The sequence below is a fragment of the Syzygium oleosum genome, unplaced genomic scaffold (genome assembly GCF_021117445.2).
Source record: "Syzygium oleosum isolate NSW1041296 unplaced genomic scaffold, Sole_v2.1 Sole_v2.31, whole genome shotgun sequence".
In the NCBI taxonomy this organism is placed as follows: domain Eukaryota; kingdom Viridiplantae; phylum Streptophyta; class Magnoliopsida; order Myrtales; family Myrtaceae; genus Syzygium; species Syzygium oleosum.
Window position 1 is genome coordinate 2,026,172 of NW_026607515.1, and position 16,321 is coordinate 2,042,492.

General features: G+C 36.1%; 3 protein-coding genes across 3 annotated transcripts; 2 read left to right on the forward strand and 1 right to left on the reverse strand.

Annotated features, from left to right (window-relative positions):
* Window positions 1-96: 96 nt before the first annotated feature.
* On the forward strand, window positions 97-1,543 carry LOC115683202 (25.3 kDa vesicle transport protein SEC22-1). The gene is made up of 3 exons (XM_030607653.2): window positions 97-584; window positions 980-1,140; window positions 1,371-1,543. The coding sequence occupies exons 1-3, from the start codon at window positions 394-396 to the stop codon at window positions 1,541-1,543; spliced, it is 525 nt and encodes a 174-aa protein (XP_030463513.2). The 5' UTR covers window positions 97-393.
* LOC130135341 (uncharacterized) lies at window positions 1,537-2,340 on the forward strand. Its single transcript, XM_056304262.1, has 2 exons — window positions 1,537-1,682; window positions 1,907-2,340. Exons 1-2 carry the CDS (start codon window positions 1,577-1,579, stop codon window positions 2,113-2,115), a joined length of 315 nt encoding a protein of 104 aa, XP_056160237.1. The 5' UTR covers window positions 1,537-1,576; the 3' UTR covers window positions 2,116-2,340.
* Window positions 2,341-6,945: 4,605 nt separating this feature from the next.
* LOC115683223 (transcription factor MYB10-like) lies at window positions 6,946-8,412 on the reverse strand. Its single transcript, XM_030607686.2, has 3 exons — window positions 8,181-8,412; window positions 7,763-7,892; window positions 6,946-7,596 (listed from the first exon to the last, which is right to left on the reverse strand). The coding sequence occupies exons 1-3, from the start codon at window positions 8,314-8,316 to the stop codon at window positions 6,972-6,974; spliced, it is 891 nt and encodes a 296-aa protein (XP_030463546.1). The 5' UTR covers window positions 8,317-8,412; the 3' UTR covers window positions 6,946-6,971.
* Window positions 8,413-16,321: the final 7,909 nt, after the last annotated feature.

Below are 16,321 nucleotides of genomic sequence, written 5' to 3' on the forward strand. Positions count from 1 at the left end.
CATATGCAGCTTGATGTCCTAATCGATCACACTCAAGCAAAATAATCAATGGTTGTTTTTTCTGCCTCTATCGGTATCTTCTTCATTCAACTTCCTCTTACCTTCTGTGAACTTTATCAACAGATTAAAGGAAATCATGTTTAAGGAAATAAATATTCTGCGGGTGCTTGAAACCTTTTTGTCTCAAAAGTATTTCGAGGTCCTTTTTCTAAAGATGGGTTTTCCTTCCCCACCGGCTAGTGTTTCTTCAGAATGACCAAAAAGCATAACTTAGTGTCCAAGCTTTTCTTTGTCATTCCCTTCTCTTTTGTGCCTTATAAAAAGAGCTTTTCTTCAATTTCTCCATACAATCACCACAGAACTTGTGATCTGAGCCAAAAATTCTGTTGAGGGATGGTTAAGCTAACAATTGTGGGAAGGGTGAAGGATGGCTTGCCTCTCGCACAAGGTCGTCGGTACGTTACCGATGACGACGGCATCTTTGGGTTTTACAAGCAACAAGCCGAACTTGTACTCGAAGAAATCGCAAGAGGAGCCTTGGAGTCTTCCAAGATGACCGTTCACGTCGATCACCATTGCTTCCAGTATTTCTTTTCATTCTTTTATCAATAGCAACGTTATTATTCATAACTTCGAACGGGTGCTTCTGAATTTTATCTATGAAGATGAAGCATTTTTTTGTGATATTAATAATTTTTTCAATGTCACTGTGCACCGCGAGAGTTAGGTCGATTACGTACAAATATTCTTGGTATACCCAGGATAGAAGAGGTTTAGTAGAGAATGTCAATGTCAAGCATAGTGTTGAGCATCTTTCGCACAAATTTTCCTTTTGGGCTTGAATTTGATGAGATAGATTGAAAATATTATTACCGACTGGAAGAATCTGTAAAACTAGTGGAGACTAATAGGGCCACTTGTTTTTTCATTCGAGGGGACATTTGTATGATTAATTTTCATTGCATTTCTTATATGTTAGCTACTTGGTGGAGGATGGTGTTTGCTTTATTGTGTTGTGCGAATCGTCGTATCCAAGAAAGCTTGCTTTCCATTATCTGCAAGATTTGCACGCGGAGTTTGACAAGTTTGACAAACGAATCCTAGACAAAATTACCAGACCATACAGCTTTGTGAAATTCGGTAAATCTTTAGAAGTTTTACATGTTCATGTTAAGAGTAATCAGCTCACAAATTTCTTTCGTTTTTCTGTTAAATTTTTTTCATTTTAAGAGAAGAAGTGGAAAAGAATTAATTGATTAGCGCTGCTATGAGTCGTTTTCGTGCCGCATCAAGAGGGTAGTAGTATAAGATGAAATGGGTCTTAATAACACGGATATATCCTTTCATAGAGCTTTATTTTTGGGTCACAGAGAGTGTGATAGGGAACATTAGGAAGCGGTACATCGATACAAGGACCCAAGCCAATCTGTCAAAGCTTAACGCGGTCCGTAAAAAGGACGTCGACATAATGACAACGCATGTTTCAGAGATTGCCAGAAGAAGGAGATATTTAAGTGAAGGTCCCTCTCATTTTCGAATCTGATTTTGCCTCATCGCCTGAACATACAATTACAAAATGGAAATAACCAGATCGACATATTTTCTTATGTCCAGAAATTCTGGAAAGTTCGATGGCGATGAATGCAACTGTTTCGCCTATCTGGGGTTCCTCACGCATGGAGGTATGTAAACTACTAAACTGTCAAGTCCTTTCACTCTATGTAGACAGATCTGGATCCCAGTTTACACGTAAATATCATCCAAATCGTGGACAGATTATATAGCTATATGATCAAGTCATGACTTCAAGGATTTGCGATTGTATAAATTGTGCAGATAACCTTTCCCCCTTTGATCTGGCATGGTCTTTAGTTAACAATGATATGATGAACTTGTTTTGCCATAGGCGATAGCGATGAAATGGACGCCTATCATTCTCCTTGTCTCGGTTGCCATTGTTCTGTTATGGGCAAGTGTGAACCTCACAGAGAGTTTCGTTGTCTAAAGCTTAGAATCTCAGTCGATGCAATCAAAATGTTTCAGTCCGTGATGCCAGAAAAATCAGCTGTGATGATGATTAGTAGTGATGATCCCATGGAAAAGAATGAAAGATGATGGCCAATCCTTAATTGATGATCCTTGATTTTGTTTGCTTCTCACTTGACACTGTATAATCACAATGAGTCACAAATGATAGGCCTACTATATATCTAGACGCGTATATACACGTTGTAAACAGATGTATTCATACATGCAAAATTCCTCATCAAAGGGGTTAGAATGACATGTTGGGGGGACATCTTGACTGCTATTGAATAAATGTAGCATTTTCCTAGTAAATAGGGCCGATTCCTTTAAAAAAAACCCCAACTTTAGGTACAACCCAATTCTAACCGAACTTTTTTTTTTGTCCAATCTATCCATGCATCCAAAAATCGTCACTAATTTTTTAAAGAAAAGCAACTTCAGGGCCAATTAGAGGTTTATTACCAAAACTTATGTCTTCATCAATACCCTCATGTTCGTACGGAACGATAATAGCTTCCTAATTTCCCAAAGAGAAATCTCGCCAAAGAAAACACGAGAGATGGCTGCAAGTCAAGGGCCGAGCTTGGCAAGTTCAATGGGCTTGGAATAGCCCAACCTTTTGGTCAAAGTAAACAAGTTCTAATGACTTAAGGGCCAGGACCATCATCTACTTTCAGCTTTCTAGCTTTTGGCCACGAATCTCTAATACTAAATAATTTATAGGGTTAATACCACGAAAAACCTCAAATTATATGATAATTTTACTCCGAACTAATTTTTTGATCACCAAAAACTCCAAACTGATACACATGTGACAAATTTACCCCGAACTATTTTTTTGACCATCAAAAACCCTATACTGGTACACTTGTGACATTTTACCCCGAACTAATTTTTTGATCACCAAAAACCCCAAATGTGACAATTTTATCCCAAACTAATTTTTTGACCACTAAAAATTCAAAACTAGTACATTTGTAACAAATTTACCCTCCGTTAGTATCCGTTAAATTGGATTAATATCACGAAAAGTCACAAATTGATAAACTTGTGACAAACAGAGGGGTAAAACCTCAAACTAGTACACCCGTCAACTACCAAGTGTCATCAAACTTAGCAATTTGATAGTAAAATTTAACGGAAACTAAAGGAGAGTAAATTTGTCACAGGTATACCAGTTTAGGGTTTTCGATGGTCAAAAAATTAGTTCGAGATAAAATTGTCACAGTTGTATCGATTTGGGATTTTTGGTGATCAAAAAATTAGTTCGGGGTGAAATTGTCACAGGTGTACCAGTTTGGTGTTATTTGTGATCAAAAAAATAGTTTTAGGTAAATTTATCACAGGTGTACCATTTTTCGTGGTATTAACCCATAATTTAATGACAGCAATTTTGTGATCTCAGAACAATCATGCTCCATACTCTTCTTCATTTCACGTGGAATAGACTTTTCTTAGCCCTATGTTTTCCCCTTTGTGACATAAAGGTCATTTCACATGGACTCGGGAGTTTCCGTCACAAAGATCATTCAAAGAAATCAATAATGCGAAGTAGACGTCCAATAAGAGAGTCAAAGACTCAACGTAAGCAGTTTTCCCCAGCTACAAAACAATTACAAAAGACTTGCTTCGTTAGGTGACAACGTAAGGCCTTATTACATATATAAACAGTAGATTCAACGGAAGTAGGTGGTGGGCTATGGTGTGTGTGAATCTCTGTTTAATTACAGTTTTCTGCACCTAGCGAAGTGGGTGAATAACTCCTCCCTTCCGTTGTGTGTACATACAAAGTCAAGGCAGAAAGTCCTTGAAGCTTTTTCCATGCCATTATTCCCTTTTCATTTTCCTGGGTGTACTATGTTAATCAATGAAAAATAAATCAAGTGTGTGGAAATTAGCAGGAGAACAAGCTCGGTCAACTGAATAACGTATGGACCAAGAGAGTCTCTGCACGCCGAGAGACATGCTCTACGCAATAGGATATGTTGGTAAGCAAATAATTACATTCATAATTGAACTAGTACGAATCACAAGTTATAGAAAAACGAATGCACTGATAAGAGTAGTATAACAGATCCATAGGTAACGGGGGATGAGCGATCAACGAAGTCCGATTAGCGAACCTGCAATGGGGTTGACGAGTTTGAAAGGTGTCGCATTGGACTAGTCGTCCCATGCACGAATGAAACGAGTCGCCCTGGTGACTAAGAATGTCCAAGTTTGTCTGAAACTTTGGGCTTTGAGTGATCGAGCTCGTGAGAGTAAATGTATCTCGATAGTGTCTAAGAGGATCGGAGTGTTTGATGGGAGAAGCAGGGCTCTGGGTAGGCTGGCGTGTCCATGCCGCACTGCCAGTACGAGCGGGGCGGTCACCGTCCATGGAAGAGCAAGAAGTCGGTGCCCATGCGGAGGAGGCGAGAACAGAAAGGCAGCCGAACTCGGCGGGTGTTGCAAAGGACAGGAGTCTGGGAAAACACAAGCACGTCTAGAACAAATACTTCGAACTTTGTCGTCAAAATTCCTCTCTTTCTCTGATGCCATTCCAGCCATTAAACTGATTTTTCGTAAAAACTCCTCTCTTTTTCAAGCTGATTTTGCAATATTTTGTGTTATATAATTTAAATGTTAGAAATAGGAACGATTCCTCTATTCATTGTAAAAAAAATAGAATCTTTTTTCCAGTGTTCTGGTAAATTTTTATGAGAGATAGCAAGTCTAAAAGAAAAACTGATGGGTATGACAAATTACGATCACCTAAATTTTATTTATAATTTGCCAGCATTTTTATGAAATTGCCAACTTATTTTTTTTTACAGCTTGCAAGTACTTGATTTTTATTATCTTTTTGCCAATTTTTATTACCAAATGCTTTAAACTTACCAACTCTAATGTGAATTTACTAATCTTAATTCTCAAACTTTTTTCCGATCAAATTATCAATATCTTTGAATTATCAATCTCATTGGAGTTAATTACCAATGTTTATTTGATCCTATTTCCAAATTATCAACTTTTGTCATCATTTTCCTAATTTTATATTTCGTTCTTAGGAAAAGCCTTGGATTTAGCAACTCTTGTATGAACTTATTGACCTTTGCTTGTATGACTTACTATCATTTCTCCCAGTAAGTTTTTTTTTTTTTTAAGAAAAGTTGGTAAATTCGAGAGTTGTTAAGAAAGGCAATCAAAAACTTGTAAACGATAAGAAAAGTTGGCAAATTAAAAAACTAATTAATGAACGTCAGTAAATAACCCAAATGTGATAGTTGGTGACCCAATATTAATTAATAATTTAAGTGAAGAAAAGTCGGCGAATCACGCATAGGTTATAATATATCTCTAAAAAGAGTAACTAAAGCTAAAGAGGAACAAATAAAAGTTGTATAACTCTACAAAAATGATTGATAAATTATTAACAAAAAAAAACAAACATTGATAAGTAACTCATATAAAACTTTGGTAGACCAAAACTAGTTGTAATTTAATCTGAGTAAAAATTGGTAATGGCTACTCTTATCTAGGTTTGTGATTTTATGTAATAGTTAGAAAATTCAAGCGTTAGTAAATTATTATAAAAAGTAGATAAGTTAGCATAAAAATTGGTGGTTTGCAAACAATCAAAAGAGTTGACACTTTCATTAAAATGTAAGTAAGTTACCAACAAGTTATTGAAAAAAAAAATGTTAGAGATCATTCTTGTTACCAACGGTTTTTTGACACTTACCAACACGTTATTAAACTTTACTTGCCCAGAAAAAGAATTCAAACTTTTTTACACAGAACTACTGAATTCTGCTAAGGATGACCATGCGAATCACATTTATTGTATTTTAATTGTCCAACTACTGCTAAGGCTCGTAAAAAAAAGGTCAAAAGCTTGATTAGGTGTAAAAAAACGAAGTCAAATTGCATGCATGAGCGAAAAAATTGTAAAAATTCTGTAGTGCGTTCTTGAGGTTCACATTACTGGTGTCAATTAGTGCAACAAGAAGTCCCACGTCAGATACTAAACATGACATATGTAGCATTAATCTATATCTAATCTGCATTATAAAAGCTCGAGATTTTAATAAGATTGGGTGTCAATATGTTCAGGAAAGTTCCAACTTGATCTCTACCTTGAATTTTTTGAAATGAGCAAGTAAAATAGGAGTTTGTTAACCGACATCCGACTTTTCATAGTCTACAGTATAAGAAGCTTCATGTTTTTGAACTGCCCTGGTTTATTAAAACGATTTCAGATGAAAGTCTCTTCTCTTCTAACTTGCAGGAGGTGCTTTTACTTACCGACGCCAATTTCATTGAGTAACATTATTTACCCATCCATTTGGCACTCTTCTAGGGTTTGTGCCATCCACTCTCTTCTATTTTTCATCCCTTTTTGGGTACGCCATGTATTTCATTGACGAAAATGAGTCAAAACAAGTCATAGCGGGTTTCTTAACCTATATTTGATGGGCTAAATTGTTGTATGAGTTAGTTATATTCAGAATGTGTTACAAGTAAGTTTATAATGGTAAAGCCTACAATAATATGGGTGTTAAATGGATTCACAACTTACTTAAACCCAACCCACCTTTATGACTCTCTCTTCACTCTCTCTTGGCCTCACTCGAGTTCACGTTTACTCATTCCACGCTCTCACCTCACTTTGGGTATGAATTTTCCTAGATTATGTTAAATATGAAAGTATTTTATCAAATATGTGTCGGGTCGGATATAGGTTTTGTCAGATATGGGTCACTAAATTTATATTGCATGACAATGGATCAAAACATGTTAAATTAAACAATTTAGGTCAGATCATTTTTTATGCAATCCGAACTATCCGTTTGAGGGGTCTAATGAAAACATACACAAAACCAAAATATGACTACGTACGGTACAATTTATTCTCCCTCCATTATTGCACGCCCCATGTAAGTACAAAGATTGACCCCCCCTCATGTGTACATCATCACATTAACATCACTGCCCATGTCGAACTGACTACAAATATCATCCCCAGAAAAATAATCCAAGTAATACCCACCTCCCGAAACCTGATCCATCTCCAACTTCAACTGTGAACTATACATGTCGCTCACACTGGCACATGCAGACCCATTACGTAGCTCATTACCAACATACTCACTGCCATAAAAATTTCCAAAATCACTTGTACAGAAATCATGCACAAGAGGGTCCTGAAGATTTGAGCGATAATCAAACGCATCGCCGTAGTTCGGAACATTGTACCCTTGATCAGCTTGATTCAGCCACTCGGCGAAGAAAATCTTTGGCAAGAAGCTGCGTGGACCGTCTCTCGGAAAGTCCAACGACATCTTTTCCTTTTGTTCCTGTGATGGTGCATGAACTGATGGGTTTTGGTTTGGGGGGATTTGATCTGGAGAAGGCGAAGATTCCACCATGTCCGAATTGGTCCATTGACTTTGGGCATGATGGTGGGCTTCTGATGATGACGATGATTCAGTCTTATTTGCCACCTTCTTCTTAAGATAAGAATGCCAGTGATTCTTTATCTCATTATCGGTCCTTCCTGGCAAATGCTTCGCTATTTGAGACCACCTAACCCACAAAAAAACAAACATATTCCTTCATCACTATTCACTAACTTTTTCAAACAAAAATTAAGCACTTCTTAAAAGGTTGATTAATATCTTGGTTATTATTATACACTGGTTAAATATTTAAGCTCTCATAATTGTTTAGGTCATTAAGCTGTTGCGCTTACTTGTTGCCTATCAAGCGATGGAGGGACAAAATAATCTCCTCTTCTTCCACAGTGAACATGCCTCTCTTTAGGCCAGGCCTCAAGTAATTGATCCATCTTAATCTGCAGCTCTTGCCATTCCTCTGCAAGCCTGCACATTCAAATATATAATCATGAACCATATATATACTGCTTGTATGCATAGTTCAACACTAAAATGAGCGATTAAAATGAAAAATTATCTAGTTGATCTAGTCGTTGAAAACAAACAACACTCTTTTCGTTGAACAATGGATACTCCATATAGCTAACTAGCTATGGCTAGTGCATGGCTTTCCAAATTATTAAGAAGGCAATGCAATGACGTTACAAGCTCTGTCGACACTAGAATTTCATTTTCCTACAATATATGATAAAGAAGTATATCACAAAAACTTACCGGTGTTAATGGGGACAGAGCTCCAGCAACCATGGCCATGCTTGAGGACATAGTTCCTGAGCCTCTGGTCTTCTTCAGGTGACCACAGGCCCTTCCTGTGCTTGGGCTTTGGCCTTTCCGATGACTTCAATGCCATAACGTTATGCTCTCAGGAAGATAGTTTTGAGAGTCAATGAGACTCTCAGATGTTTACAAAAACTTTGAGAGAGAAAGAGATGAGTTTTGGCAGTGTTTCTTTGGAATCGGAGGGGCAGCGCGCGCAGAGTCCGACCATGAGCAAGTGATATTTAAAGCAGAGGGAGTTGTTGCAAGTCTCCTCTTAATAAAATGAAAGTGCCCATACAATAATGGGCTTGTCTTCTTTGTGTTTGGATATTAAATTAAAGTGCCTTTCAACATCTATCGTTTATCAAAATGTCAATGTTACCTCTGAACTTTTCTGACCTTGCTGATCATGACTTTGACCGTAAGGTTTTACTTTCACTTTAATCTTCTGTGTGTTTTGAGCTCGTGTTTTCACTGTTCAAAACTACATGAATTTATACTTAAAAGATTTAGTGAACGATTGCTCGAAGTGCTCAATAGCAAGTCAAAGGTTAGTTTGCAACTAGACTTTATCAAAATGGGTCATATATCCATTTCTTAACGCATATTCGATGAGCTGAATTATTATATAGGTTAGCTATATTTGATAAATGGTTTATAAATGTGCTTAGAATGACAAAGCCCAACACAATATGGGTGTTAAATGGGTTTACAATTTACCCAAACCCAACCCACCTTTGTGACTATCTCTTCCCCCTTTATGAGAAAATAATGGACTCTTAGGACTATTCCAAGTTCAAAAAAGTCTTGGTGAGACCGCAAGATAGGTTCAACTTCACCCTTATTAAAAATATCAAGATGGCTTCTTTTTTCCCCCATTTTTTTATTGTTATTAATGTTGTAATTTTTGTCTGTTAGTTATCAAAGCATATCTTTCCTTGGTTGCATTTGTCATTGTTATTTTTATGTAATATTCTAATATTAGTTCTTGTCATTACAATCTATGGTTAGCATAAATCATCTTCTTCAATATTACATTCCATGTAATTAAAATTTCAATTCATCCGTGTTATTTGTTGATATAATTTTATAAATTTACTATCGAGTGGTAACTTTCTCGTATCATTCATTGTGAATCAACACAAAAATTGAAACATCTATGCAGTGTTGAAACCAATTCTTTAGCATTTTATAATTGAAATAGCGATTTTATCCAAATAACATAACTTAAAGTGGGTTAACTAGGTGGATGCGGACTTTCATAGGTTAGATTAAATATGAAAGTATTTTGGTCAATGAGTCGAGTCTTGCATGGGTTTGGTACGAGCCGGGTGTAGGTCACTAAATGTGTATTGCATATAAATAGAATAATTTGGATCGGCCCATTTTTTACCCAACCCAAACCTGACTCGAATCACCCATTTGATAGCTCTGTTTGCAACTACCTTAAAAGAAATTTAGGATTGTACTGAAAACGAGGTCCTTGAAATTGTGTGGGATTGTACGTGTACTTGAATATGGAAGCTATATCTAGGTGAGGTGGAGGCTACTAAAGAAAATAGAATAGCACAAATTCTTTGCCTCCCGAATAGTTCTTATTTCAATCGAAGAATTCGATAAAATTTATACTTACTAATAACATAATGACCATAACATATTATTTCTTATGATTTCGAGAGTTGAGATATTAAAGAGTTATGTGGAAGAGAGTAATTTTGTATATTTCAATATATCATAATGAGATTACATTAGCCTATTTATAGGCTTTATGAAATGGCTAAATAAGATAATAAATCAATCAAGATACGCATAATCAAAGAGAAATATTCGTATCTCTAACATCCCCCTCAAACTCAAGGAACATTGAAGATGTCAACTTGAGTTTGAATACTAGTCTGAACAGTGTCCAATGGTTTAGACATGGCAGATGAGGTGGCATTCGGCAGTTGTTCATGGCGAAATTTTCAGATCTTGCTGATTTGAGAGCGGCAAGTCTGGTGGTGGTGTGGCTTCTCGAAACGACACGCAAAACGTCGAGAATTGGAGGGGAAACGAAAACGGCCGATGCGGCTGGCTTGCAAAATCGTAACTGAGCAACGCGGCCTATATGGCTAGCGTCGTAGCATCAAACAACCTATATAGTTGGTATCGAAAGAAAAGCCATCACCGTGAAAGGCTCGACTGGGTGATGCGACCGTTGTGGTTGGCATCAAAACACAACCATCAACTTGACTAAGCACTTCCTCATATGAGAGGGCTCTACAAACTATCGGACCAAATGAATAATGTTGAAACCAAAGGAGGATATTAGGACTTATTGAAAAAAAAAAAGAAGAAGCTAAATTAACTCGCACCCGGTGCACTTCAAGATAGACTAAATCGCGGTGCCACATAAAAATTGTAAAAATTGTTCACATCAATATCGGTCGTACCACGTAAAACAGTCAACACCGACTAAATCACCACGTCAGCATTTTCCAATCAAAATTAGCCGGAATGAATAAATTGATAAATCGTCAACAAATTTAGAACTAAATTAGCACAATAAAAATATGTAGAATTAAATTGGCAAATCGTTAATTGGTTTGGAACTAAATTTGTCAAATTGAAAGGTTTAGGACTTTCGACAAAAAAAAGTTTATGACTAAATTGACACAATTTAGAACTTTTTTTGTAATTTCCCTACAAGAAAGCACCAGCACACACCGCACGTAAGAAAAGGGCATCTCTCGACCATCTTTAAAAAAAATTATTATTACGTAGAGGCTTGTCTTTCTTACAGCATGAATATTCGTAGTACGAGATTTCAAAGATGACCAGGCTGAGAATGTGATGTTGTAAGATCCTTAAAAAAGCTTGGCTCGAGTTATTATTGGTTTTAACTCATTTCAGTAGGAAAAATTATCAATTTAGTCTTAAACTTATTATATGGATTCCAATTAAGTAATGGACTTTTCAATTTTACCAATATAATCTTAAATCTTTATGCGAAATACCAACTTTGCCGATGAGACTAGAAAGTGCCACAAAAAAAGCTTTTATATGGTTCCCATATAATTGTTTTTGTCCATCACACGCTATCTATCAAGTGAGCCCTACCCGATACGTTTTCACTTGTGCACCTAATGTCGGTAGTTTCTCTAGAAAGATTCCTCGTTAGGGATTGACAAATGATTTACAGCTCTAACTCCAATCGAAAGTCTCACGGCTTTGATTAAGTTGAGTATTCACCCAATGAGCAGCCTTATTGACAACCATATCTACCAATCGTAACAGCTGGAGAAGAAATTAGTGACTCAGTTAGGATAGTCGGCAAAGCCCCACAATCACCCAAAAGAGAAGCAACAACTTTTATTGCCTTAAAATTCATCTCATTTTCCGTGAAATGAATAGAGATATAGAAAAGTACATAAATTCGTCCAATTCGGCTGCCCAATTTGTCAAAGATTTTCCTATATAAGGTTGTTTTCTCTTCTCTATGATTGATATCCTAGAGACTGAAATGTACGTTTTTCATTTGGGTATGTTTTTTCCCTATAATGTATTCATAACAACAAACTACAAGAGAATATCACCAACATCTATATTAAGTAAGGAACAGCACAGCAGACCAGATCAAACCTAATTTGTAAACAATATGCAATTCTTACTCACCAAATCGACATGTCAAGGGTTGGGTTCCAATGGGAATGAAAAGAACAGGATGTGGGAATTCCAGAGATTGGTGGACGAAATATGTTGTTGTGCATCATGTGTTTTTTTTTTTTTTTTGGTAAGGAAATTGTTGTGCATCATGTGTTCATCTCGCGAATAGTAGAAAATGACTTTGCTTGAGGTTCAGACAACATTAATTTATAGCATATCATGTGCTGAGCGTGATTAGAAAAGGAAAGACACGATTCTATGGTTAGCACTAACTATCATCGACTTGTCAATCATTGAGAGAATAATCCCTTTGGACACGCTAACCCATACTATATCAAGCATGTTTTCCAAACGCTAGCCCGTACACGCTAAACACTTGGATGGGACTCTATATTGTAAGAGAAAAGAATTTCTGCTAGGTTAGAAAGTGAACATTATTCAAATAAACAAAGTAGGGGAATCCTGCTACAAATGACAGAAAGGATTGCAGCAGAAACTCAAGAAATACAGCAATTCAAGTCAAGAGGCTTCAGTTACTAGGATTTGCCTACTCTGAGATTGAACTAATAATGACTGGTTTGGATGCTACCAAGCCTACACAAAACATCAAATTTAAATCTGGACATAATGCCACCACTGGAATCAAGAAAGCTATCATCATGAAGCTTTCTATTCCTCTCATATCATATGTTAACAGCACACCAGGCAATGTTGCAAGCAGCATTAGCTATAGCTTTCGCCTTCCAACTAGCACAAATTTTGCTGCAACTCATCACTCCAACTCTGCCTAATTCTTTGAACACCACAGCAACTATCAATCGAGCCCCAGACTTCACAAGAAGTAGCACATTCAGAAAACAAATGATCCCTAGATTCTGGGAAAGAATCCCAGAGAAGGAAAACATCATTCAAAGAAGGATTCCACTTGTTCAATCTGTCTCTACTAGGCAGCATATTCAAAATAATTAGCCAGCTTATAAAACTGTGTGTTGGTACGTTTGAAGAGAAACCAGCTATTGAGACTGCTCAATATTAGTCCGAATTCCACAGAATGCTGATAGTTTTAGAAGTAGGTCCTCCGACCTAGCAGTAGGCCAATTACATCGCAGACTTTTGCAGTATCGTAGACTACCCTTTGAGTTAACAGATCGAGCAAAGCCTCAAAAGACAAGTTAGTTTTCCATCACAGAGAACATGCTTAATCAAGGACTTGAATTCAGTTCTCAGCTTAAGGAGCTTCCTCCACATATAGGAAGAAGTACTGAAGTAGCAAGCATACATCAGACCACTTTGTAAGAAGAGTATAAATGCACACTGCAGGGTAAAAGTTCTATTTTCAGAGACTATCCTCACAATGCAACGAACAAGTATGTACCTCACATTTTATGTGCACAACAAGATTTTCTCTATCTACTTGTGTACGTAAGTTAACTAGATTCTCTCCCATCTAATATGAGTCGCTTTATTACACGGTTTGTAAAACTTGCTAAGATATGCATAATAAGTATGACGCTTTATATACTATACAGGCTGAGTACCTTCTTGGTCACAAAACCCATGCTTATCATTGTTAATTTGGATAGTTATAAAATTTCTAAAGCTATACATAAGTATTCATATCAATATTGTTGGAAAATGACTATGTAGCAAAAACAATAAATCCATTAAATATTTAGCCCAACAAATAAAAAAACAAATGTCCGCATGGCTAACCTTGTGGAAGAATTCTATCCATTTAAATAACCAAAGAATAAGATTTTAAGGTTAACAAAAGATCTTATTTGTCTTTGAAGATTTAAATATTTAAGACAAGAGAATACTTAAGAAATAGTGTTTTCAGTATGGAGTCAGCCAGCAAACTTTATGTTTATTAAGGCTACAAGGCATCGGTTATTGGGCGGTTCATATAATAAGGTGAATGTGGAGTTAATGTAAAGCGCAATCTCTTCCTAGATTATGAGCGTTTCATGAAAAGCTCTCGCTCTCAGTCCTTTTCTTCCTACCTACTCATTCTAAAATTTCACTGCAATTTGTCATTTTCCCTTAACAATATCATAACGGTGGTCGTGGTGACGGTGTATTCAATTTTTATAATATGGCGATTACATTTTATAAGTATCCTAGAACGGTTGTTGTTCTGTCGGTATTTGGTGATGGCGTTTTCATTCGAAATTTAAATCATGGTCGTCATCAATTTGCAGACTAAAAAAGAAGGCAGTTAACCTTCATATGACTTGTATAATTCATTCAAGAGTGGCCCCAAAGAAGAGGGAAAATTTTGGGTGCCTGTCTTTCCATATGAATATGAGGACAAAAAGGAAAAAGTCCGAATCACTCTTTAGAGATGGATTTGACAAAAAATTAAAATAAAAAAATTTTGGTGAATTTCACAACGAAAAAAAGTAAACGCTGGTATACAACTCAAATGGGAGTTGGTAACTAAAACTAACTGATAGCTTAATTGGAAAAGGAGTTGATAAATCACATAAATAAGGAAGGCGTAAAAAGGTCAAGCTAAAAATTGGTGAGAGAGTAGGGGATTTCAAATAGAAAGCAAGTTTCTAATAAGCAGTTCCTTTTAAGAAAAAAGGAAACCAAAGAGCTTGAGTTGAAAAGTACCTTAGGTTTGCTGGTGGGATAGGTATTGGTAAAAAGATAGCTAGTATTAAAATGCTATGGTCTTGCAGATTGGGCATTGGACTGACCTCAAACAACTCATTTTCTTCATTTTTCATAAGCATAGGCTATATTAAAGCAAGCTGCTAAGCTTTTGGTGGTACTTGTCTATTACTTTGACCGCTTGCCTTTCTATTGAAATTTAATTGTCTAGCTCTGGTTAGACAATAGACCTATCATGTCATTGGTACTTGTCTATTACTTGGCATTTTCATATAATTGTTGTTAAATCTAAGCCTCATTAATAAAGGTATGTGAAAGTTGGTAATTGATAAGAGAAGGTTTTTTTTTTGTCAATGATAAGATAGTAATATGTGAAAAAAACAACTTAACATCAACAATTAACTCAAATAAGAGTTGGTAATGCAAACTATTTGGTATTTTAATGGAGAAAGTTGGTAATCACTCAAATTAAAGTTTTGCAAGTAAAGCCAATAAAAGTGGCAACTCAATAGAAAAGTTAGTGAATTAAGACTTGAGTGAGCATTGATAACCCAAAAATAGGTAGTACCTCAATCGGAGAAAAGTTGGTAAGTCACTCAAATTAGTAACTTCATATCATAGTTGATAAACTTAAGCCACTAGTAAAATAAAGGATCAAATAAAAAAAATTGTTAAAGATAAGAGAAGATTTTTTCTTTTGTCAAAGATAATAGATGTTGGTAATTGGAACAAGTCAAATGAACGTCGGTAACTAACTCAAATAAGAGTACGCAGAGCAAGATCGATTGGTAGCTTAATCGAAGAAAAGATGGACATTATTCTAACTTAGGTTGGTAGTTTCTAAAAAGAATTGGTAAATTTAACTCATTAATAAACAATGAAAATCAAAGTCAGTAAATCAACAGAAAAGCTAGTAAACTTTAAAGGAATAAAAATAATTGTTGATAAGCAATACAAATGAGACTTGTTAAATCAAAACCAGTTGTTAACTTGATAGAAGAAAAACTGATAAGTCACAAAAATAAAAGTTGAAAAATTCTTTGACAATTTAAAAAAATGAGGCATTTAAAGGAAAGATTGGTAAAAAATATCAAAGGAAAGATCGGTAAAAATCATTAAATGAAATTTAGGAAAAAAAACCTAAATGAGAGTTTGTATCTCAAAACTAGTTGATAATTAATTGGAAATGAGTTCGTAAGTCACTTAAGTAAATATTGGTAGACTCATGTAAGATTTGATAAATTTAATGGGTTGGTGAGAAAGACAAATGAAAGTTAATAAAAGATTGTATAAAAAATTGGTAATTTCTATATTATCGAAAAGCATTTGTTATTTCATAAAAATTGTCACTAAGTTACCCAAAAGTTATCAAGAAATTAGGTAATCGATAACTTTTTTCTTTTGCCAATTCCTTTAAAATATTATGTTCCGTTTGTTTCACAAAAAACATTTTCCTCATTTTCCGGCTTCTGAATCGCTTAGGAAAATGAGTCAACGGAAAAGATATTCCTACCAAAGCTCAAATTTAGGAAATTGATTTTCTCTTTAAAAATCGAAAATCATTTTCCTAAATAGATTAGGTATCGGCATTTAGACCAAAAACTCTACGCTTGGGCACAATAACACTAACGCTCATTCACGGGCCCTTGGCAGCGGAGCTGGCTCTTCAGTACCTAGGCCCAAGTCCATCTAGGCTATGCCCAAGACCCCAGCCAGCGGGCCCGGGACACCGGTGCTTGTGTCGGGTCCTCAATGCCCGTGCCCTGGTCCATCCAGGCCGAGCCTCGAACCCCAGCACCCATGCTCAGGTCCTCGACTTCCAAGTCCAGGTC